The sequence below is a fragment of the Diabrotica virgifera genome, chromosome 5 (assembly GCF_917563875.1).
Source record: "Diabrotica virgifera virgifera chromosome 5, PGI_DIABVI_V3a".
NCBI classification, from domain to species: Eukaryota; Metazoa; Arthropoda; class Insecta; order Coleoptera; family Chrysomelidae; genus Diabrotica; species Diabrotica virgifera.
Window position 1 is genome coordinate 19,388,780 of NC_065447.1, and position 26,406 is coordinate 19,415,185.

The following is a 26,406-nucleotide window of genomic DNA, read 5'->3' on the forward strand; positions in this document are numbered from 1 at the left end:
TGTGTAAGAAGGTACTTGGAGGGGATACGAGAAACGATCGTGCACGGGTAGCGGAGAAATCTTGCAACTTTCAGTAATTCATATTGTCAATTGAAATTGTCATATTGACATATTTCATACCTACTGTCATTGAAAAAAATGGGATTTCACAAATGCTGTGTTATAAATTTGTGAAAATACACCAAAAAATTGTTAATTGAAGTTCTATTATTGAAAGTATAGGAGCGAAAGTACCTATACTTGGGCAAGATTTTTAATAAACGAGGGTTCGGTGTCTGCGTTTTGTTTCCAGAAATTTTAAAATTACTCAGTTGACAAATGACAAAAAATACTTTCCAAAAATTGGCTATGTTTATAAACAGCTGTGTCTGGTGTATCTTTGAATATACTAAATAGATTTTAATTTACCAATGTTCATTCTAAAAACTCATATAGGGTAAAAAGGCTATTTTTGATCGATTCGAGGAGCATATTTCAGGCCCAGGGGCACCTAGAAGACTAGAAAATAGCTATAGGCTAATTTTTAAGGTATAATGATATACTAAAATTTAGTGAAAATTCGTGGGCAGCTCCTACAAAAGTGGTTGAAAAGTAAAAATATAAATATAAAATATAAATATAAAACAATAAGATATGAAATTAAAAAAATAAAACAAAAATAAAATAAGTATTTAAGAAAAGCTTCTGGTTCAGGTTTTGTACTATTATTTGTAATGAAGTAAGATTAATTCAGTTGATTAATATAATATGCATAATATGCAACTTACCTTAAAACGTAATTAACGGAAACAATACAGTGTGGTCTGGAAGATCTGGAATTATGTACTATCGTCGCGTAACTTTGCATCCAAACCCATCCGCCTCCTTTGCAAAGAAACCGGTAATATTTAGTGGTTACTTGACCCTTACAAAGTACTGTAAATAGAAAAAACATAATCAGGTTGATTTAAATTTGACACAAAAAAGGTTATTGCAAAGTAGATGCAAATAAAATATCTGTACTATTTAGTCGTCAGATATTACAATGCCATTATAGCGGCACCACACTTCGCTATGTGTTATTTTGTTATGCACCTTATTCGGCCGCATAGGACGAAGTGCGGAGGGTTCATTCGTCAATATTCGCTTCATTCGCGCGTATAATGAGTAAGCACGCATAGCAAATACGCCTATCCATCCAGTTGTCGGTTTTAACAAACTTCAAAGGACAAATATTTGGGCACATACAACGTAGCCGCATAACACATAACGCATAGCGAAGTGTGGTGCCCCCATAACATTGTCCATTAATATTTCGCTGCTTTGTGTGCACTGTGGAGAGTTTACGTTGTCAAAATATTCAATTCTAGACCATATAATATAAATCACTAATCATTCATTGAGCTGTCACCTCATTCCTTGAGCTCTTAAATACTCTAAATATTGTTGATAGGCCCTCATTGGCTGCGGTCCTGTACAAGATGGACGATTTTATGTAGGGATTTTCCCACTTAAGTCTTCATTTGGTCTGCCCATCTTGTTGGAGATCTTCATGTTCGAAGGGCCTTCGAAGGTCTTCAGCCTTCGTCGAATATGATAATGAGATAATTTGTATAATTTTTATATAACTCAGAAAGTCATCTACTATTTAACAATATAGAGTTGTAAATGTATATTTTTTTAGCCATGTAATGAGACTATGAGACATTTAGTCTGTATGGTTAATAAATAAATAAATATAATCCAACACAAGCTATTCGCCAGTGAAACATTTTTACTAGATAATCGCTTTGTCATCCTCCATTCAGTCCTGATTTCGTACTGAATGACTATATTCCGGTTTATCAAAAATAAAGTTCAATAATATGTACTGAAATGTTTTTACGTGATAAACACCTAAATATTCTGTTGCGACGGTTGTACAATAGTTATTAAAGAAGTTAAAAATTACTCTATTATGTATTTAGCAAAAGAATACTTACATTGATGGTGCGAGAGCCTAAGTGATAAGATATCGCTGCCGTGGACGTAATGGTACAGTGTTTTTTCTATAAGATCTTGAGGTTCATATCCAGTCAACTGCCCCACTCTGTAACAAGTAACAATGATATTTTGGATGATAAAAATACAAACAGTTTAATAACAAATAATATTATAGAATATAATTATGCTTGTGCCACTGAAAATTTTTACAATTTTATGGACAAAGCTTACATACAGTCAAAAGAAAAATAATATCAATAACAACTACAATTTACTAAAATTAGATAAATCGTCAATATACAGTATAATAAGCTCTAAAAGCCAAGACAAAAACAATTTATTGCAAAATTTATATAAATTGCAAATTGAACATATGTACTTACAACAAATAAAATACAACATTAGGAACTGACAAGTTTAAGCTACTGCGTAGTGCGTATGAAACCCAATTTTCTTAGTTATTCATTAAGAAATTCTTCTATTGAATAATAATATGGTCTTTTAGATAGATAGGCTTTTGTCATTTTACGGAACTTTGTGAAAGAGGTTGCAGGATTTAAGTTGTAACGGGAGATGGTTGTAAAGTTTTTTGCGGAATATAATATAGATTTATTTACTAACTCAGTGGATGGGATCAGTAAATAAATATTAAAGATTGAAATAAAAATGTATACCATTTTTATTAACTAGGTTGCATTTTTCAGGTAACTAGGTGCATTTTCCGTTGGAACTTTACCAAGCTGCAGACGGGGGATGTGAATTGCATAGTGTAGAATTCCTTTCCTTTGTCTTCACTGCAGCATCCATTTGGCTTGCAAATTGTAGAAGCCTTGGAGATGTCACCAGGAAAATGTACCAATAAGTTTTTAAATTTAAAAATCTTTTAGTAATATTTTTAATATTATCAATATTATTAATGTTGCTATTAGGATTAAAAAACTTCATCTTTCATCTATTAAAGATTGAATTTCTGGTGAAGTAAAGATTATTGGGCCTTTCTGGAAAGACATGAAGGTGTTTACGAATTAAACCGTTTCTAGAATATATAAAGATGGAAGTGTTAAAATTCCGTGATCTCTGAAGTAACTTCTGCAATGTGTAGATTTTCTGAGGCCAAATAGATATCTTATTGCCCTTTTTTGCAGTTTAAAAATAACATCAAATTGAGCAGCTGTACTAGAACCCCAAAAAGGAAGACCATAGCGAAGATGAGACTCGAACAACGAAAAATATGCTATTTTAGAAGATGCTAAAATTGAGTTCCCTTGAGACTGATCTGATTGCATAGCAAGCTGAGGCGAGTTTCTTACTTAACGAATCGATATGAAGGGACCATTTGAGGTTGCTGTCTAAAAAATACCAAGAAATTGTACAGAATCAACGGTACTGATCTGGCTGTTATTAAGAGGCAAAATCTGAAGAGCTCCTTTATAGGATAATGCTACTGTTTTATCTACGTTAAAAGAGAGTAAATTAGAGTCAGACCAGGTCTTTATCGTCAGTAGATTCGAAGTTATAGTTTCATGAAGAGATGCAATAGTTGAGTTGCTCCAAGTGATACTGGTATCATCAGCAAAAAGAAAAATTTTCCCATTGATTTTTAAATTAGTGATGTCATTTATAAAGATAAGGAACTGAAGAGGACCCAATACTGAGCCTTGTGGTACTTCACATGCAATTTTTTTGAGACTAGAGTCAATATCATTTGCTATAACTAGTTTTTTTCTTATTATTCAAGTAGGATTGGAACCAATTCAAAGAAATACCTCGAATTCCATAGAAATTTTGTTTTTTAATCAAGATGTCGTGATTTACACAATCAAAAGCTTTGGCACAGTCACAGAAAACAGTGGCAGTAGTAAGGCAATAGGTCTATAGTTGCAGGCATCAGATTTTTCACCACCCTTATGAAGAGGAATAATAATGGCTGTGTTTAGGCACCTGGAAATTTACCTTTTTCGAAGGAATCATTAATTAGTGAGACGAGGATTTCCGTCATATAGTATAGTAATAATTACAGTAAATAATTCTACAAGTCTGGACCTCAGAGGTAAACTACACTATGTCGACATGGTGTTGTTTTGAATAAGTTTTTTAATCCACTTATTTTATTAGTTGGATTATACAAATTGGTTATATATTATCATTAAAATATGGTCACATTGTTTCTCAAGTAATTATGGGATATATCAGATTTTTATAACATCCTAAGTTCCTAAGTGCCCTAAACTTTGTTGCAAACACATGCTAAAAACATAGTTGCTCAAAATAACATAGTGTAGTAGTTTACCTTCGAGGTCCAGAAATATTCCTTAAAATATAAATTTAACCCAAAAGACAAACGCAAAGACACAATCAACGTATATCTAGAGCAGCGCAGGATAAAGGGGAGGGCAAACCGGGGGCCAAATTTTCAGGGGATACATTTTTTTCACGAAAATTAAATACTTGGATCTTTAATAACTTAAAAATTATTTATTTATTTTAATAACGTTATATAACAAATTTTATGTAGAATTTGTCCTTCTATCGATTTGTGGGGGCTATTTTTAATAAAATAATTTTCACCCCCGAGAAAGGGTGGTATCCATCTTCAGGGTAAAAGCGCATGTTGGCACCATCTCACTTTTGTTTCTTAAGGTATCCTCAAACCACTCACCGATTTTTGTGAAAATCGATGGAGGTTCACCGAAATCGAAGGTAATAGTTGATTTTTACCTTCATTGACTGTACTATACGAAAGAAATTGCAATTCAATGACCGAATTGAGCGTATTTTGCGAGCTCATAAATTATTAAACGAAATGTAGTCGCAAAATAATTCATTTTATTCATTTTAAGTACAATTCTCTCTTAAGCCAAGAAGATGCGGAGGTTTTCTTGCGAAGGAGTTATAGCTCAATACTCGAAATGCGCGTCTTTTAAGAGTTTATTCTTAGAATTTATACTCTATAAAAATTATATTCGCGATACGATATACTTAGGTTTAATATTTCTCAGCATTTTCTCTTGTTGAATCAATTAAAGGGTTGTTTTGGGGTGAAGGGGATGAGCTCAAAAATCGAAACTATATCTCTTCGAAAGCTCATAAACAGCTCGTAAGTCTACCGCAAAGACGGATTCAATATCCCTATTTTTAAGTAGTGGGGGGCTGAATCCAACTACTAAACTAATAAATTCCTGCTCAGTGTAACGAGCTCAGAAAGCTCATAAATAGCTCGTAAATCAGCGCTATTTGTTTTTTATTTCTGCAAGTGGGTGGGGGGAAGGCAGCTCAACAGGGATATTTGATATTGATGGTACTGAATTAAACAAAAAAATTATATCTTTCAAAAACCTAATAATTTTATAAAAATTAACGACAATTATTATGCCAAATCTCCGGACAACATTAAGCATATTGCTAACAATTCCGCATATTGGAACGTTGCAGCTTACGAACGTAGTTTCAGTAAATTGGAACATTAGTCCAGGTCGCATCTGTTTTGAGGTGGACGTTGAGAGGTGACTCAAATTTTTTTGCAGAAATTGCTTGAAAATAAATCACATAATAATATTTGAGTTATCCTACCTCTCAAAAAGGTCCGGAACATTGTTTAAATAATCAAAATGTCAAAAATTGACTGAAAAATTCGATTTTTTTCTTCGTTTTTTGATTATTACTTTAAAAGTATTCATTTCCGAGAAAAGTTGCGTAATTAAATTTCCTACAATATAGAATTGGTTAAAAATTTAAAAAATAGTCACCCTAGTTGCAAAATAGCAATAATTGCGAAAAAACCATACAAAAACAAGTATTCGCATTTTACGTTTTTCAACCATTTATGCTACACCTAAGACTTTCATATTTTACCCAGAAAAACTCTATAACACAACAAAACAATTCTGTAAATTTCATTAAGATCGGTTTTACAGATTTTGCAAAATAAATTTTGCAATCCAGCTTTCGCAAAAAAAATTCATTTTTTCAAAATGTTACAGGACTGAAAATAAAGCAGGTAGCAAGTTGAAATTTTTTTCACTTATAGAAGTGTACTGTACCTTTCATTTGCAATTTTCAAAATTAAAATCGATTAATTACCATGGCGTCAGAAAATTTTTGAAATAAACAATAATTTTTGGTGCTACGCGCAAGACAGCGGTGTTCGATTCACACAAGTTGATTTCCACCAATAATTTCTTCCAATCTATATCTAATACATTATTTTCTTACTCAATATTTTGTTGTATTTTAATATTTTAATTCCACAAAAATCAAACTAATTTTATTATGGTTTGTTAAATATTGTTTAAACAATTGCAAATGTTTAAAAATAATAAACTTTTATTATTTAAGTTAAAATATATGAACAAAGAAAGTTTTTGCTAATAAAAGTGTTATTTCAAAGGATAGAGTATGTGTTTTTATTTTGCAATAAACAAACTTATTTATTTATATCGAAATGTAATAAAAATTAAAATGTATCAATCATTATCAAAGGTCATTGGAATGCCCAATCAGAGCAAACTATCAGCTGTCCTGCGCGTAGCACCAATAATTGATGTTTATTTAAAAAAAATTCCTGACGCCGTGGTGTTAATTGATTTTAATTTTGCAGAATTGCAAATGAAAGGTACAGTACACTTCTATATGCAAAAAAAATTTTCAACTTGCTATCTGCTTTATTTTCAGTCCTGTAACATTTTGAAAAAATGGATTTTTTTATCGAAAGCTGAATTGCAAAATTTATTTTGGAAAATCTATTGAACCGATCTTAATGATATTTACAGTGTCGTTTTACTGTATAATAAAGTTTTTCATGGTGAAACATGAAGGTCCTAAGTGTAGTATAAATGGTTGAAAAACGTAAAATGCGAATACTTGTTTTTGTATGTTTTTTTCACAATTATTGCTATTTTGCAACAATGATGACTATTTTTTAAATTTTTTACCAAATCCATATTGTAGGAAATTTAATTACGCAACTTTTATGTTAGCACAACTTTTCTCGGAAATTAATACTTTTAAAGTTATAATCAAAAAACCAAGAAAAAAATCGAATTTTTCCTCAATTTTTTGACATTTTGATTATTTAAACAATATTCCGGACCTTTTTGAGAGGGAGGATAACTCAAATATTATTATTTGATTTATTTTCAAGCAATTTCTGCAAAAAAATTTGAGTCACCTCTCAACGTCCAAATGTACTAATATTTTTACAGATGCGCCCTGGTCTACATTTTAAAGTCAATGAAATGATACATTTTTTTAGTTTGCAGTGAATTTGTAAAGTATTCTTGCATAAAAGGGAGCCAAATTTTGCTTTGCCCGGGGCATTCAAAACCTCTATAATGATCTCTCTTTGTTTATATTTACAAAGTTGTATTGTTTTATCGAGAAATTGAATACTCTACTTTTTTTAGATAATATCAAATCACCACTTTAGTTTGATGATGGTGGTGGTATAAACACTTTTTAAGTTTATTTATAGGGAGCGGAGCAACACGATACTGTATAAAGTTTTTAGTTTCAAGATCAAAATTGCTAGATGTGAATCGAACACCTGGTTCAATAACAAAAATTGGATTTCAATACAAGTAGAGAATGTTAGGATTGAAAAATAGGGAACTCAACATTCAAAGGTGAATTATCGAGCATATGTATATGATTTTTGTGTATGTTACCTTATGTTTTCACGTTCAGTACCGTACCCACTTTTTAACAAAATGGAGCCTAATAAAAATATAGTGCATTCAGGCGAATGTTTAACTAATGTCTGAACTTGTGTTTCTTAGCTTCCTATGCTCGATTTTGAAAATGCCTGATAGCCCAGTTTTTATGGAAGAATATTTCAACTGTCTTTATACTGGACTGAGCAGCGTTCAGTAAAGCAATTTTTAAAAATTGTTGACCCTCCCTCTTCCCCATGTAACGCGCCTTACGTTTTTCTCTACTATTCCTTCACCAAGTGACCATTTTTAAATAAAAGTACCAATTATATTGCGAAAAGTACCGGAAAGTCGATAAAATAACTTTGTTACTGTTTTTTAACGTGTATTGTGCACGATTGGCACTGTCTCTTTTTTTCTTTAAAAGTGTTTCTTCTTTCATTTCTTTATGCAATTTTGTAAATTCTATATGGACATCGTCTTACGCTATACCAGTGTCCCTTGCTTCAGGAAAATCAGTAAATTAGGCCAATTTTCTTTGATAAGTGTTTCTTGAGCCAGATCGTTTGGAACATTTTTAGTGATGTCCGTCCGAAAAAATCAAAGTCGTCTGTTGTTTTTTAGAGGGTTTGTCCAGGTTGTAATCTTTTAGCGATGAGCGATTTTACTAAATTTAATAAAATAAACGAAAAGTAGACAAAATATTATTAAGTTTTACTGTATGTTACACAGCCCCGACTACGATGAAAACCTGATCCATCAGTGTTTAGTATCGGAATCTAATCAACGGAAATAAAGGTGGGATAGCCAGAACAACAAAAGAATGCCAAACTGTATAAGTTAGTACAATAAACTAGCAACTAGTCACAGGAATATATAGTAAACAACCTCGACGAGAAAGAAGGAATTGTTACGTGGTAATAATTACTATTTGTGTGTGGATGATTATTATTACTTCATGACATACACATAATTCGAACACAATGAGAAGGAAGGGAAACTGTATATGACTCAAAGCGCGAAAGTCTTGTTGATCACGAGTTATTTCATATTCGGTTTCAAATCTAAATTATCTTTCAATATCTTAAATAGATATCAAAGCAATTCTAAATGCCTATTTACATTTATAAAAAGTATTAGATACTTTATGACACTGTGAAAGTTAAATGTAGGTACTCACCTTGCATCCAGAAAGATCAGCTTCAAATCTAAACTAGCCCTAAACATAAACATGTTGGTGTGTAATTTGATTTCTGTGATGGAGCTGGGAGGTAAGGAATGGCCCACGGCAACGAGTCCCATGATTTGGCAATAGCTGGTGTCATATGGACCTGAACCTCCCGTCAGAGGTTTCACCTTTAGATAACCTGAGCAGTGGATAACCTATAAAAAAAGGTAAAAGGTAAAACAATGTAGATACGGGTTTTCTTTCTACTGTAATTACTTAAACCTAGTTGCTGGTTACTTCTAGGTCCAGCTTTAGAGGATTTTCAACACATATTAGACTTAGACATTATTAGACAAAAAAGGACAGCGCATTATCCCCTGGCAAACTGGAATTCTAAAATTACAAACCTACTTGTACAATTGTACGGAAATATCTAAAATAAAATAGCAATATCGTTAAATTTGTTACATTTAAAGGTATTGATATAGCAAATAAGTTCGTTCTTCTTCTTCTTTTTAACTCAGGCGATACTCGTTAGTCTCTGGTACTTGGTCATAAGACCTTTGTACCAAACCCTGTTCTTCTCCTTAAACTCTAATAAGTACCGTGGCCTCAACGAAAACCAACAGTTTTCTTATTGGTAGTTTTAGGATCTCTTCTGGTTCAAACCTCATTTGAACTGTGAAGTCCTGCCTTACACCACTTAGCACACTGCAATGGCATAGTATGTGTATGGCAGTTTCTTCTTCCATCTTGCACTTTCTGCACCATGGTTCATTCACCTTACCTAGTTTGTATAGGTGATTTCTTAAACGGCAATGTCCGGTCACCATTTCAGTGACCGTTTTGATCTCTGGTTTATTGAGGTTCATCAAACTGTTGAGAGTTTTTTAACAATATTCTTGATTATTTTTTTAGTCTGGATTTCCCCTTGAGTGGTTTTCCATTTATTTTGATGATTCTTTATCAGCCATTTCTGAACCTCGTTTTCCGTAGCATATTTGGTGATGCCACAGAAAGTTCTGGGCCTTCAAAAGTTTCCCTCGAGCCTTGTTTCGCTAACATATCTGCTCGTTCGTTCCCATGCACCCCTTCATGACCCGGCACCCATATTAAAGACACTTTATTGTCTTTTGCCAGGTTATTGAGGAGATCTTTGCAGTTTTTCACCAGTTTTGATTTGGTAAGAGGGTTCTTTACAGCCAGAAAAATAAATTCGTTATATGAACTGTACACGGTATACAATACACTCACCATTCACCTGATTTATATTTTTACCCTTTATTCTGCTGTCAAACATTAAGAAATACGTATACATTATAATCACTTCTGTAATCGAAAATAAAGACAGTAAACTGTCCCTAGTTCTACAAATAAATAATATTGACTGCCACTGTGCTTACAAATAAATTCGTGTACTGAATAAAAAGAGTAAGATAACCGACATCTCAATTGCAGATTCATCTCGACAATACCATGAATATGCTACACAAACAAAATCACGTGTGTATTCCTCTTGATTTCACAAATACTAATAAATAGACCCTAATTGAATGATAATTAACAAAAATTACCATTCTGTCTTTACAAAATTGCCCATTACTAATTGCTAATTGCCTTTCATGTCCCACATGAAAGGAATGGAGTATTGTCGCATGCGGAAAGCATATGTGAAGTGTTGCCGAGCAACATGGATGCATATTCACAGCTCATTATTGTTAATAGGCGTGCATAGATATGATTTGATTAATGCTGCTGAACGGAGGAGTTGTAAGGTTTTTCGACATTTTTTTTCTTTATGTTTCGGTTTTCGCGAAACAATAATTATAAATAAAAGTAAGGGAAAATGGGGGAATGGTGCGCACTTAAGCAGAAATCGATTCTGTTGTAAATTCTTTAAATCTATCATAACGGCTAGTATGTTACAGTAAGCTCTAATTATTCTACTTTGAATATTTAAAATAGGTTTTAGAGAAATACAAAGTACTAAAGCAAAATATTAAAAAACGAAAAGAAGTGCCTTTGCGCACGATTTCGTATCCATGAGGGTAATCATGCGCACGGATTGGTAAATGGTGCGCACTGAATAATGTTTTTATAAAATTCTTTAAACATTGTTCTTTTCTGTTTTTCAGCAAATACAACATGTTCCTAGGTGCAGCTGGTTTTCTGGTGGTGGAATGAAACTTAATTTTATATCATATATAATTTGTCTTCATTGATAATATCTGACAAATGAGTGTCTGTTACATCAGACTACTCAGGTGTTACCTCCTTCTGCATTCTTTTCTTGTTTTGTTTGCCTTCAAGTTTTTTTTGTCTGGCGAGATATCTAGCGATTTTTTAACAAATCATTTTTGAACAGTTGCCTTTCTTGCTGCTTTCTCTTGAGATTCACGTCCCTTAATATCTTTTTTCTTTGGCGTTCTCCAATTTTGTCTTCATTGGTGAGCTTATAAGATTTTTCGATTGTTCGAGATTTTCTTTTAGTTGCTGGTTTAACTCGTAATAGATCAACATGAGTGGAATATAATTTTCTCCAGCACTCATGCAATAAACGGCCATAGTTCTTCCACCATCAACAGAGAGAGCCTACATATATAGCTTCTTTAGGTACCTAAACCCGTTCGTCTTTTTCTTGAAGTCGATCTTGAATGTCGAAAGGTTTTATCGTTTCCCTTATTTCTCTGCCGTCATTTCTAATTGCATACAGAGGATTTTGTAAATCTTCGTTAGTATAATATGTAAGAGTCATAGATTTTCTAGTGTAGTTTTGTGGCCTCTGGAAAGGAAAATGGTAACTTTATTATTTACCACTTCATTGTTTGTGGGGGAATCATGCGCACTCCTGCGCACTATTACCCCCTTTACGCCTTAAATAGCAAACGTCGTCACAAACAAAAAAACTACTAAACCATATAAACCAACAGATGCACCAAAATATACGGAAAACAACATGATTTCAATCAATAGTAATAGCGTCTTAATTTTTGGAGCAGAAAAACTAAAAGAGTTCTTGCAATTTTCAATAATCGAATCTCACTTAGTCCACGTGCAACATTCGACCAAAGATAATGGCGTCAACCGTTCACGAGATCATCCAAAAGGTGTAGGACTTGTTGAGTTTTTAAAATCATCCATGGAATTTGAAATACAATGCAGCGCACGATTACCCGCTGCGCACCATTCCCCCACTTTCTCTTACATACTTAAATCAATTATATTTCACAGTGCTTATAGGTCGACAGAAATATCTGAAGCCGTCAAGGTCAGACCGATCGAAAACTTTGGTTACGCGATGTTGTCAGATCAATTGGGCTTCAAAGGTTTTTCGATTTTTTATTTTTTACTTGTTTCGCAATAAAAGCGATAACAATCCTATAATGCTTTTGCATTTCTATAATGAATCGAAATATTTGACGTAATAAGTAACAGTGTATATTAGTGAAATTCTGGTTCAATTATTTCAGTTAAATAAAAATAAGGAATAATAAGTGTTCATTAATGACTTCAACCAACAAACATCTATCTATTAACGTTTTCATTGGTATTTTTCATAAGATTTTAATCTATAATATGGTAGGAGAGCCCAAGCAATCCAAGAGGATCCCAAGAGGATATTTGCAGTTGCTTGTGGGCGTCAGAAAATCACATGGGTAGAAACTTTGTACCCTGTAAATGTACCCCTACCATATATGGACTCTTAATACAGGGAAGTTCGTTAAGGGGGATTCGAAAAAAAATCTATCCTTAGAAAAACTCGAAATCGTCAGATTAAGATAAGGTAAGTTGAGTACATGCAGAACAGTGTAGGTATATATTTCAAAAATCTGACGATTTGAGTGAAGCGGAAGGAAATGGGAAGTCACAATATTTCACAAAAAAAGCGAATATTTCGCGAAGTGAACGTCAGATCGAAAAACTGAAAAATATGTTTTCAATATTTTTCAGAAATCTATCGAATGATCCCAAACACGACTCCCCACGGAGAGGGGGATCCTGTGCAAAAGTAGAATGGATAATAAGCAATTTGAATTTAGGAACTGTCTAGGAACAAGATTGAGGCCAAATAAGTTACATGTCAAATAAATTAATTGTGGTTTAATTCCATATAAATAAGTACAATACAGTGATGAATGCTCTAATAACCGGCAAAATAACGTAGGTAAAAGATGGAAAACATAATATACTGTGAAGTAAAAAGCGATGTAACTAGTAGAGGTGGAAATTATACATAAACGTGTAAATTAATATTAATAACATAGTTTCCTACCTTTAGACTTATCGGATGAGTATGACAACTCTCAATGTGACAGGAGAATTTTATAAAATACTCCTGTCACAGACGTCTAAAGGTGGGAAACTATGTAATGTAAATTTATACGTTTATATCGATAATTTCCACCTCCACTAGTTGCATCTCTTTTTGTTTCACAATGTATTATGTTTTCCACCTTTTGCGATATTTTTCCACGGCTCATCACTGTATATTTAACTTAAATAAAAACAGTTTCAGGACCTCTTTAGTAGTACTTATTCACGTTAACTACATTTTGATAGATGTTGAATAACTCCTGTTTTTTCTGTTTGGATCAACGTTTGCATATTATATGCGATATTGCAATACGATGTGGCATTTCATCTTTAATACGATGTAAGTTGCTCCCTGGTATAGAAAGAAAATGATAACTCATGTAAAAGACTACTAACCTACCCCATTATCGATAGTTTGTCAGCTTTGCGAAGGGGGTCATTGCGTTTCTTTGTTATGGTCACGTTTTAGCTTGTATGAATTAATTTAGTGGATTTGGCTTTACGGTAATATGGTTTTAAAGATTTATTATTTGCTTATATCAAAATATATTGGTTTATATATTGAGTTTTATTGAATAGAATTAATTCAGCTAAGTCATTTAGAAATGATAAACGATTGATACTATTTTCTTTATTTGTAGATATCGTTTCTAAATAAAATTTTCGGAAACTCACCATTTTTGGTTTTTATGGTTTTTATTAAATCGAAAGTTCCACTTTACACAAATCGTACCAAAAACAACTGCCTTCAGAATCGGGACGATTTTTATCAGTTTGGGAACGATTTTTGTACTTTTGGAAGGATTTTGAGTATCTACGTAGGCGGCCTTAAGGTTATACAGTAGCGATCAACAGGTAGCCAAAACGCGTTCCAAGATTGCGGCTGTAATTTTGAATATCTTTTCCGAGATATTTGGCACACGTATTCGTAATATAATAAAGAATGGCGGTACAGAGCCCAATTTGAAAAATATATTAACATGTGGAAATTACTCGGTAATTAAATACAATATTAAAAAAACGAGCCTGTACCGCCATTAAGAACAAAAAAATACACTTTCTTCAAATAAACTTTTTTATCCGATGCCTAGATTTTGTGTCATTTTGGAACTACTAATGAAATAAAAAAATTTTAGTAGTTCCAAAATGACACAAAATCTAGGCATCGGATAAAAAAGTTTATTTGAAGAAAGTGTATTTTTTTGTTCTTCTTAATGGCGGTACAGGCTCGTTTTTTTAATATAGTATTTAATTACAGAGTAATTTCCACATATTAATATATTTTTCAAATTGGGCTCTGTACCGCCATTATTTATTATATTACGAATACGTGTGCCAAATATCTCGAAAAAATATTCAAAATTACAGCCGCAATCTTGTAACGCGTTTTCGCTACCTGTTGATCGCTACTGTTTCCTCTTAATGGTAGGGGAGCCCAAGCGGGGATTTTTGCAGTTACTCGAGCGCGTCAGATTATTACATGGGAAGAAACCTTGTACCCTAAAAATATACCTCTACCATGTATTGGCTCTTAATGCAGGGGAGTACGTTAAGGGGGAGCCGAAAAAATATATCATTAGAAAAACTCGAAATCGTCAGATTAAGATAAGGTAAGTTAAGTACATGCAAAACAGTGTATATTTAAAAAATCTGACGATTTCAGCGGGGCGTAAAGAAATGGGCGAGTCCCAAAGTTTCACAAGAAAAAAGCAAATATTTCGCGAAATGAATGACAATCGAAAAACTAAAAAATTCGTGCTCAATATTTTTCAAAAATCTATCGAATGATACCAAACACGACTTCCCACGGAGAGGGGTGGGGGTAAATTTAAAAGTTTAAATAGGAATCCCGCGATATTTCGCGAAATGAACATCAGATCGAAAAACTGAAAAATACACGTATTCAATATTTTTGAAAAATCTATCGAATGGCACCAAACACGACCCCCACGGAGATGGGGAGGGGGGTTACTTTAAAATCTTAAATGAATGATACCAAACACGACTTCCCACGGAGAGGGGTGGGGGTAAATTTAAAAGTTTAAATAGGAATCCCGCGATATTTCGCGAAATGAACATCAGATCGAAAAACTGAAAAATACACGTATTCAATATTTTTGAAAAATCTATCGAATGGCACCAAACACGACCCCCACGGAGATGGGGAGGGGGGTTACTTTAAAATCTTAAATGAATGATACCAAACACGACTTCCCACGGAGAGGGGTGGGGGTAAATTTAAAAGTTTAAATACGAATCCCGCGATATTTCGCGAAATGAACATCAGATCGAAAAACTGAAAAATACACGTATTCAATATTTTTGAAAAATCTATCGAATGGCACCAAACACGACCCCCACGGAGATGGGGTGGGGGGGTTACTTTAAAATCTTAAATGGAAGTCCCAGTTTTTTATTGCAGATTTGGATTCCTTATGTAAAAATGAGTAACTTTTATTCGAGACCATTTTTGGAATTATGGATAGATGGCGTTATAATCTAAAAAAACAATTGTTGGAAATGGAAAATTAAATTAAAAATGGACAAGTCCCCACTAAAATGGAAAATTTTACTTAACTTTTTTTGGTTTTAGGGCCTACTCGTCACAACCCAATAGGTCCCCATAACGCTCGAGTGACTGCACATTTAGCATACTTTGCTCCCCTACCATAACAATAATATCAACCTGTATTTTTTTTATGACAGCGCCTGTCGTATAAGATTCGAAAGTGGTTTCGCTTTTCCATTTCAAAAAATGGAAATTAGTAGATACCTAAAAGTGACGCCGAATTGATTCCACATGAGATTAGTGAAGTTGGTAAAACGACTACTTATAAATTATTTCCGTAAAAGTCAAGAGAGGTATGAATTGGTCTACAATGTATTTCAAAAATGGAGCAATGAAAAAATGTGCATAATATAAATGAAGAAGTCATTCTTGCATATTTAATGGAAAAATCTAGAATCTTAAAGCCCTCGAGCGTCTGTAGCAATTGACTCAATAGGATTAAAAATGAACATGAGTAAAACCAAAATCATGACAAATACAAACGACAAAATAAATGTAAATATAAATATGTAATGTCAATATTGAGGTTGTTGACGAATTTATATACCTGGGTCAAATAATCAAAGCTAATAAAGAGAAGCAAACAATTGAAGTACAGAGAAGAATCTGATTGGCGTGGGCAGCATTTGGAAAGTTAAGATGGATACTAAAAAGCAAAAAGATACAACAGTACCTAAAAACCCGTGTATTTGACCAGTGCATCCTTCCTGTTCTGACGTATGGCTCAGAAACATGGACATTAACAAAAGTCAACGTAAACAAAATTGAAATAACTCAGAGAAAAATGGAAAGATCCATGTTAGGAATAATACTACAAGACAGAAAATCAAATAAATGGATAAGAGAGAAAACAATGACGTATGGCTCAGAAACATGGACATTAACAAGGGCCAACATAAACAAAATTGAAGTAACTCGGAGAAAAATGGAAAGATCCATGTTGGGAATAAAACTACAAGACAGAAAATCAAATAAATGGATAAGAGAGAAAACAAAAGTAAAAAATGTAACTGAACATATAACAGGGTTAAAATGGAGATTTGCGGGCCACAATGCGAGACAGGAAGATAAAAGATGGAATGCTGAAATACAAAACTGGAGACCGTGGACAGGAAGAAGAGGAAGAGGAAGACCTCAGATGCGATGGACGATATTGTAAAAGCTAACAGGAACTAACTGGAAAAGCGCAGCCAAGGACAGACGGAAATGGAAAGATTTGGGGAAAGTATATTTCCAAAATTGGATAGAAATGGCCTAAAAGAAGAAGAAGAAGAAGAAGAACACTGTCTGACTACCAATTTCTACAATTGTATACATTTTTTTAAATACTAAAGGGCCAAATTTTGAAAAAAATTGAGGTTGTTAAATATCATGTTGTTCTGAAGCTATTTCCTTGTGGCATTTTTATGATTAATTATTTATATGGGAAATAAGCCACAATTAAAATGAAAAAAAATGAAAAAAATGAAAAAAATAATTTTATTAACGTTTCGACGCCCAAATCGGGTGCCGTTGTCAAAATACAAAATATTACTAAAATAAACTAAAGTGTTGTTGCTAAGCAAAAAAAATTCTTCTAATAATTTATTTAATCTCACTCATTTATATTGGCAATTCAGACATATATTATACATTTTAAAGTAGAAGACTTTAAAATGATATTGCCAATATTTATGAGTTGCGTTCCTGGGACGACTTACTGAAAGATAGTTCATTCGATTACATGAAATTAACCCCAACTCAAGAATATCCGTCATAAAAAATTATAGCATGTGATATGTCTTTAAAAAGACAACCAAATGCAACGACAGTAAAATTCTCGCGTTAGAGACTTCATAGTAAATCACAAGGGAAAACCAGGAAAAACCCTGTGATACTATCCCGACATCGTAAGTATTTGGTCTTACATTAATTTACTCTCAAAAAATAATACCAAATTCTGACTTGTAACATGTTTAAATTATAAATATTATTAATAATACTAGATATATAAGTAATACTAAAATATAAAATATGTACTAGCTCGATATTATTGACTTACTAATCTTGGTATTTTCTTTCTATTGACTTCCTCTTTCAGTATGGGTAACCACATCCTACTGCATTCTACCGAGGAATTTGCGACACAATTGGTTTCATTTAGCATAATTAGAGCCGCTTCTTTGATTTTTCTCTTTTTACTATCTGATTCTTTCAGGACTATACTTGAATCTCTCCACTGAACTCTATGTTCATTATCCCATGCGTGTTGACATATTTGAGATCTCTCAAATTCTCTATTTTTAATATAAGATTGATGTTCACTTATTCTAACGTCTAATGGTCTTGATGTCTCACCTAAATAAAATTGTTCGCATTCACAAGGTATTTTATAAATGCAATTTTTTGTTCTTTCTTGATCATTGTTAGGTTTAGTTTTAGATAGAATAGATCTCAATGTGTTTGTTGTTTTGAATGTTGTTGAAATGTTGAATTTATTTCCTATTGTTTTAAGTTTCTCGGATAGTCCTTTTATATATGGTATTGATATTTTCCTCGTATTATTTCTGGTGAATATTGTAGGATCCCGTTCTAAGTTGTTCTGTTCCATTCGATCCAAACTTGACAATTCCTTATTTATAAACGATAAAGGATAATCATTTTTTAATAAAACAGATGTTAACAATTGTTTTTCTGCTAAAAAGGAATTTTCGTTAGAACAAGTAATTTTGGAAATTAATTAATTTATTTTAACATCAGCAAAGAGGAAATGAAGGCTTTAAAAACTTTAAGAAATGATGACTCCATAACAATCCTACCAGCGGATAAAGGCAATGCAACTGTAATAATGAATAAAATACAATATGAGGACAAAATTACAGATCTAATTACAAATGGACCTTATAGCAAATTAACGAAGGATCCAACGAAGACACTGGAAAACAAAATATATAGAGCTTTATTCAAATTTAAAAATGATCTAACATACTATCAAAGAAAATTAATGACACCTCACTACAGTAAGACACCACATTTTTATGGAGTGCCGAAAATTCATAAAGCGAACATACCACTTAGACCCATTTGTAGTACCATCAATTCTCCTTGTAGTGAACTATCAAAATTCTTATTAAACATTCTAAAACCATTTGCTAATAATGATGACACTTTTATAAAAAATACAAAACATTTTTTAAACAAATTATCAACTATTGAATTTAATCCAAATAATATTTTAGTAAGTTTTGACATAAACAGTTTATTTACAAATGTACCATTAGATAAAACTTTAAACATAATCAAAACGAAATTAGAGAATGATAATACATTGGCAACTAGGACAAGACTAAATGTATCAGCTATAATGGAGTTATTGACATTATGTACCCATAATACCTATTTTCAACTAAACAATGAATTCTATAAACAAAATTTTGGTCTAGCAATGGGCTCTTCTTTATCTCCATTATTGGCTAATATATTTATGGAGGATTTCGAAACTAATATTATTTCTAAACAAAATTTAAAACCCACAGTATGGTGGAGATATGTAGATGATGTGTTTTCAATATGGCCTCATGGATCAGAATTGTTGGATACATTCCTGAATATTATAAACGATCAAGAAGAGACAATAAAATTTACAATGGAAAAGGAATACAATAACAGCCTACCTTTCCTCGATGTTTTGATCTCAAAGAAGGATATTGGATATGAGACTCAAGTGTATAGAAAACCAACACACACCAACAGATATCTCAATTACAAGTCAAATCACAACATCAACGTTAAAAAGGGAATCATTAAATCCTTATATGATAGAGCCAAAATTACTTGTTCTAACGAAAATTCCTTTTTAGCAGAAAAACAATTGTTAACATCTGTTTTATTAAAAAATGATTATCCTTTATCGTTTATAAATAAGGAATTGTCAAGATTGGATCGAATGGAACAGAACAACTTAGAACGGGATCCTACAATATTCACCAGAAATAATACGAGGAAAATATCAATACCATATATAAAAGGACTATCCGAGAAACTTAAAACAATAGGAAATACATTCAACATTTCAACAACATTCAAAACAACAAACACATTGAGATCTATTCTATCTAAAACTAAACCTAACAATGATCAAGAAAGAACAAAAAATTGCATTTATAAAATACCTTGTGAATGCGAACAATTTTATTTAGGTGAGACATCAAGACCATTAGACGTTAGAATAAGTGAACATCAATCTTATATTAAAAATAGAGAATTTGAGAGATCTCAAATATGTCAACACGCATGGGATAATGAACATAGAGTTCAGTGGAGAGATTCAAGTATAGTCCTGAAAGAATCAGATAGTAAAAAGAGAAAAATCAAAGAAGCGGCTCTAATTATGCTAAATGAAACCAATTGTGTCGCAAATTCCTCGGTAGAATGCAGTAGGATGTGGTTACCCATACTGAAAGAGGAAGTCAATAGAAAGAAAATACCAAGATTAGTAAGTCAATAATATCGAGCTAGTACATATTTTATATTTTAGTATTACTTATATATCTAGTATTATTAATAATATTTATAATTTAAACATGTTACAAGTCAGAATTTGGTATTATTTTTTGAGAGTAAATTAATGTAAGACCAAATACTTACGATGTCGGGATAGTATCACAGGGTTTTTCCTGGTTTTCCCTTGTGATTTACTATGAAGTCTCTAACGCGAGAATTTTACTGTCGTTGCATTTGGTTGTCTTTTTAAAGACATATCACATGCTATAATTTTTTTATGACGGATATTCTTGAGTTGGGGTTAATTTCATGTAATCGAATGAACTATCTTTCAGTAAGTCGTCCCAGGAACGCAACTCATAAATATTGGCAATATCATTTTAAAGTCTTCTACTTTAAAATGTATAATATATGTCTGAATTGCCAATATAAATGAGTGAGATTAAATAAATTATTAGAAGAATTTTTTTTGCTTAGCAACAACACTTTAGTTTATTTTAGTAATATTTTGTATTTTGACAACGGCACCCGATTTGGGCGTCGAAACGTTAATAAAATTATTTTTTTCATTTTAATTGTGGCTTATTTCCCATATAAATAATTAGTTAAATATCATATTACACCAATATCCAAAATATAATTACATATTAGTAGAAACAAAAATATGTGAGTCAAAGGGTTAAGTATATAAATAATTTCTTACCTTATAACCACTATTCGTCAATCCTGCGTTTCGTTTGGCTAAAACACACTTCATCCTCAGGAAAAAGGCTCGCTCACTCTCGTGCTCGTGTAGGGGGGCGATCCCTGGAGGGTAAAGCGTGGGTGTAAGTACAGCTGTCATCTCGTCGTGGTCTGCGGGGTGGATGTATTCGTATATACTGTTCCCCGTCAGTTCTACCTGGGAAAAAAGACATGCAGAAAATCCAGAAAACATAGCTTCTATGTACTTTTTTAAATGTGTAATAAGTAAAAAATGTGGCATATACTTAGAACCAGACAGCAAGATTAGTCTTCAAAATTTCAAGGAAACGAAAGATTTCTAAATAAAAAGGGAGTAAGGTAAGGTTGTATACTTTCTCCAATGCTGTTTAATTTATACGTCGAAAAAATATTCGCAGAAGCAGTGGTAGACTCTAATAAGGGTTTAAAGTAAATGGCATATTTGTTAATAACATTAAACATGTGATAACACAGCGATAGTAGCAGATAACGTCGAACATCTCCAATGCCTTTTAAATGATCTAACTCTTGCAAGCAAAGCTTTGGATTTGAAAGTAAGTATCAAGAAGCACGGGTGTAACCAGGATGATCCTAAGGGGGGGGTTACAACTACTTGGTGGTCTCTGGGGGTATGGAATAGTAATGGTATTAAACGTATAGAGCTCAAAGTAAATCAGATGGGGGGTTACAACCCCCAAAACCGCCCCCTGTACGCCTATGTCAAGAAGGCAAAAACATAGATTATGGGAGAAATGATAACTCAAATCCATAGTTTTATGTAGCTGGAGAAGGAATCGATTAATTTAGGTAATTTAAATACTTCATTTGTCTGCTAAACAATAGTTATAGTTATCACCCTGCAGTGGGAGCACGCAAAATATAATTCTATTTTGCTGACGTCACAAAACGAATTTCACAATGCGAGAATCGAAGGTTGCTAGGCAACGTTACGTCACTAAAATAGAATTCTATTTTGCGTGCTCCCACCAGAGACATATGTTAACCGTAGACAAGGCATACTACTGAGCAAAAAAGCGTAACGCGCGGCAGTCGATCGGTGGTCTATCTATCTCTTTTTACTCAGCGATACCGCTCATATGACAGACAAAGATGGCTAGACCACTCAAAATGAATATTGACCAATGGCGTCCTTGATATCGGCGTTACACCTCGATGCACAGAGCGGCCCATAGTTAGCCTAATCTACAGGTTATTATACAGGCTGTAACAAAAATACAGGTCATAAATTAAATCACATATTCTGGGACCAAAAATAGTTCGAATGAACCTAACTTACCTTAGTACAAATATGCACATAAAAAAAGTTACAGCCCTTTGAAGTTACAAAATGAAAATCGATTTTTTCGAATATATCGAAAACTACTGGAGATTTTTTATTGAAAATGGATATTGTGGCATTCTTATGGCAGGAACATCTTAACCTTTAACTACACGCGCTGGCGTATTTTGTACGCCAGATATAAGAATTCTACTGCAAACTGCAAATATATTTAAAAATTTAATTTTTGACCTTGTTTATGTCTCTAACCTATCACTGGAATGTGCTTTACAATTTGGTTTTAGTTTCGTTATAATCGGCGTTCTGGGAAGATTGTAATTTATAGTTTATTATTTGTTGTTTCCGGTGGTGGACAATATGCGCCACGATTATATTAATACAAGTAGTAATATAAGTACATATTTCAATTGTTTTTTAGTCATTATGGCACGAAATATATTTTTCTTTATAAACAATACTTTTTCTCCCGTAAAAAATCACATTTCAAAAAATTTTTTATTAGCAATTTTATTTATCATGGAATCCAGTTGTTCCATAATTCCAGTTATAAATCCCAATTGGCTTACTGAGAAGGAACTCCAAGTATTCACTGATGCCAAATAAGGTTTATAACAAACAACTAAGTGTATTTTTTTCAAAAAAAAAAACAAATGCGCTGTTATTGTGTATTTTCTTGTGGCGTATAAAGTACGCCACGCGTGTAGTTATGCCATAACTTGATGCGCGGGTAGTTAAAGGTTAAAAGAAAAATTATAGTGAAATTTGTGCACCCCATAAAAATTTTATGGGGATTTTGTTCCCTTAAAGCCCCCCCTTCCCCCTCCAAACTTTTGTGTACGTCTCAATTACATTATTATTGTGGTAAACATTACATTAGTTAAACTCAATATTCTTAAACCTTTTTGCCTCTTAGTATTTTTTCGATAAAAAATAAATTTTTTCGTTTACATAAAAATTTTATGGGGGTTTTGTTCTTTTAAAGCCCCCAAATGTTTGTGTACGTTCCAATTAAAATATTACTGCGGTATCATTAGTTAAACACAGTGTTTTTAAAACTTTTTGCGTGTTTATATTTTTTCGAGAAGGCAGTTTTTATCGAGATGTGGCTTCTTTTTTAATATGGTTGTATAAATAAAAATGTAAATCATAAATAAATTTTCATATTATTATCAAGTCTCCATAATCGTACTTAACCATTTATAAATACCTATATGGTGGATTTGACAAATATTCAAAATATCTCGATAAAAACTGACTTTTCAAAAAAGTAGTAAGAGGCAAAAAAGTCTTAGAAATATTGTGTTTAACTAATGGTACTACAATAACAATTAAATTGGAAAGGACACAAAAGTTTGGGGTGGTTTAAAGGAACAAAACCCCCATAAAATTTTTATGGGGTGTCCAAATTTCACTATATTTTTTTCTTAAGATGCTACTGCCATAATAATGCCAGATGTCCATTTTCAATAAAAAATCTATTGGTTTTCGATATATTGGAAAAATCGATTTTCATTTTGTAACTTCAAAGGGCTGTAACTTTTTTTATGTGCACATTTGTACTAAGGTAAGTTACGTTCAATCGAACTATTTTTGGCCCCAGAATATGTGATTAAATTTATGACCTGTATTTTTGTTAGACGCTGTATATATGGCTCCCACTACTGAAACTGAAATAAAGAGTAGAGTTTAACCAAAAAGTCTTGAAAGAACTTCGCGAATTTCTGACTGATCGCAAGTTGGATTTCAACCTGAGATACAAAATGCTAAAGTCAGATTCATTAACAAACTTGAAGTTTTTGAAATTTGGTGCATGCGAAGAATGCTTAGAATATCATGAAAAAGAATCGGAAATGAGGACGATTTATGGAAAAGGACAGATTTATGAGGAACCAGTACTAGAAGTTTCGAGATGTGGTGCTACCGTCGAATGCTGAAGATAAGTTGGGTTAAAAAAAGTTACAAACCTTGAAGTATTACGAAGGATAGGAAAAGACCCAGAAATTTTGTCAACGATAAAAGGAAGAAAACTCCAATATCTGGGTCACCTGATGAGAGGACGTAAATACGCATTACTTCAAAATATAATGCAAGGAAAAATAGAAGGAAAACGCAATCCAGACCGTAGAAGAATGTCATGGTTGCGGAATTTAAGAGAGTGGTTTGGCTGCACCACTAATGAACTTTTTAGGTCACAAAAATTGGAATAAATCCTTTGTAAAAGGTATAAAATTTATTAAAATCTCTAAAGGGCTACATCAGAACAAAACAATCATCATCAGTGTAAGACAGTCTGGATGCTAGCTGAGCCACCAAAGAAATATAGGGGTAATAACCCTTCAAATATAAAATGTATGCTTTACAGATGCATATTTACTTAAAATGCCTTGTGATGGGCAAAAGGCAACAGGAATAATGCCCTAAGGTAAGGTATTTAAATTCCCAACATGTGGGATGCAAAAAAATTGAGTTTACATTTCGATGACTTTATGGCAAAGTTGCCATAAAGTCATCGAAATGTAAACTCAATTTTTTTGCATCCCATCCCAAGTTGCCATAAAGTCATCGAAATGTAAACTCAATTTTTTTGCATCCCACATGTTGGGAATTTAAATACCTTACCTTAGGGCATTATTCCTGTTGCCTTTTGCCCATCACAAGGCATTTTAAGTAAATATGCATCTGTAAAGCATACATTTTATATTTGAAGGGTTATTACCCCTATATTTCTTTGGTGGCTCAGCTAGCATCCAGACTGTCTTACACTGATGATGATTTTGTAATAAAATCGAAAACGTTTTGTTCTGATGTAGCCCTTTAGGGATTTTAATAAATTTTATACCTTTTACAAAGGATTTATTCCAATTTTTGTGATTGATGGTATACAGCCAACTACAGGAAAACTTTTCTTTCCTTGTGGATTTTTTAGGTCAGCTGTAAACAAGGTCATGATAGCCTTGATGATTTCCAATCTCCGATAGGAGTGGCACAAGAAGAAGAAGTACTGGAAGGAAGTATAGAGGGTAATGGACAGGAATCCGCAGTTTTGAAATAACATACTTTCTAACATACATGACAAGATACGGTGACAATGTACAGTGGATGCCTACACAGAAATGCACGGCATCTTTAGAAGAAGAGGAACTCTGTCATACAGCGTATTTAAGACATGCGATTCAGTGTACGAAGGATAGGGTCATGGAAACTAAATGAGAATTTTCTTGACAATGTTGCCGCTCTTCACGACAGCGGACAGCGGGTAGTATTAGGCAGGTACTTGTAGACGATTATCGCTGTTAACTGCTGTGGAATAGAAAAGGACTTATTTATGATAATTCACAGAATGGGCTAAATATATGACAATCGCATTATAGAGTCCAAACTATTCCATTCTTAACCTTTAACTACCCGCGCATCAAGTTATGACATAACTACACGCGTGGCGTACTTTATACGCCACAAGAAAATACACAATAACAGCGCATTTGTTTATTTTTTTTTTTGAAAAAATACACTTAGTTGTTTGTTATAAACCTTATTTGGCATCAGTGAATACTTACGAGTTCCTTCTCAGTAAGCCAATTGGGATTTATAACTGGAATTATGGAATAACTGGATTCCATGATAAATAAAATTGCTAATAAAAATTTTTTTGAAATGTGATTTTTTACGGGAGAAAAAGTATTGTTTATAAAGAAAAATATATTTTGTGCCATAATGACTAAAAAACAATTGAAATATGTACTTATATTACTACTTATATTAATATAATCGTGGCGCATATTGTCCACCACCGGAAACAACAAATAATAAACTGTAAATTACGACCTTTCCAGAACGCCGATTATAACGAAACTAAAACCAAATTGTAAAGCACATTCCAGTGATAGGTTAGAGAGATAAACAAGGTCAAAAATTAAATTTTTAAATATATTTGCAGTAGAATCCTTATATCTGGCGTACAAAATACGCCAGCGCGTGTAGTTAAAGGTTAATAAAGACTAGGTACATTGTATGTGTCTCTTACCTGTGATAATCCTAAATGAACGGAGGCTGTTTCTGATATGTACATGATTTTCCCGTCGTGGGCTACTACAAAAATAAAACCATCTAAGGTCTGCAACAGATACGATCCTAGTTCTTTGATGGGTGCCTCCCTGGGGTTTGGAATAACTGGAGTGGCTCCCCAAGCATCTCCCAAACCTATAATAAAATTTCCAGTAAAACCTTTGCTTGATATTAT

The 26,406-nt window shown here is 32.9% G+C and overlaps 1 protein-coding gene across 2 annotated transcripts in view; it reads right to left on the minus strand.

The window, feature by feature from the left end:
• LOC114335011 (single-minded homolog 2) overlaps positions 1 to 26,406 on the minus strand; it is a 203,658-nt gene that overhangs the window by 9,042 nt on the left and 168,210 nt on the right. For both annotated transcript variants that reach the window (XM_028285162.2, XM_028285164.2), the window contains exons 3-7: positions 26,191 to 26,366; positions 20,847 to 21,044; positions 8,791 to 8,993; positions 1,962 to 2,068; positions 768 to 915 (exon numbers count right to left, since the gene is read on the minus strand). In XM_028285162.2, coding sequence (XP_028140963.1) covers positions 768 to 915; positions 1,962 to 2,068; positions 8,791 to 8,993; positions 20,847 to 21,044; positions 26,191 to 26,366 — 832 coding nt within the window. The remainder of the gene's footprint in view (positions 1 to 767; positions 916 to 1,961; positions 2,069 to 8,790; positions 8,994 to 20,846; positions 21,045 to 26,190; positions 26,367 to 26,406) is intronic.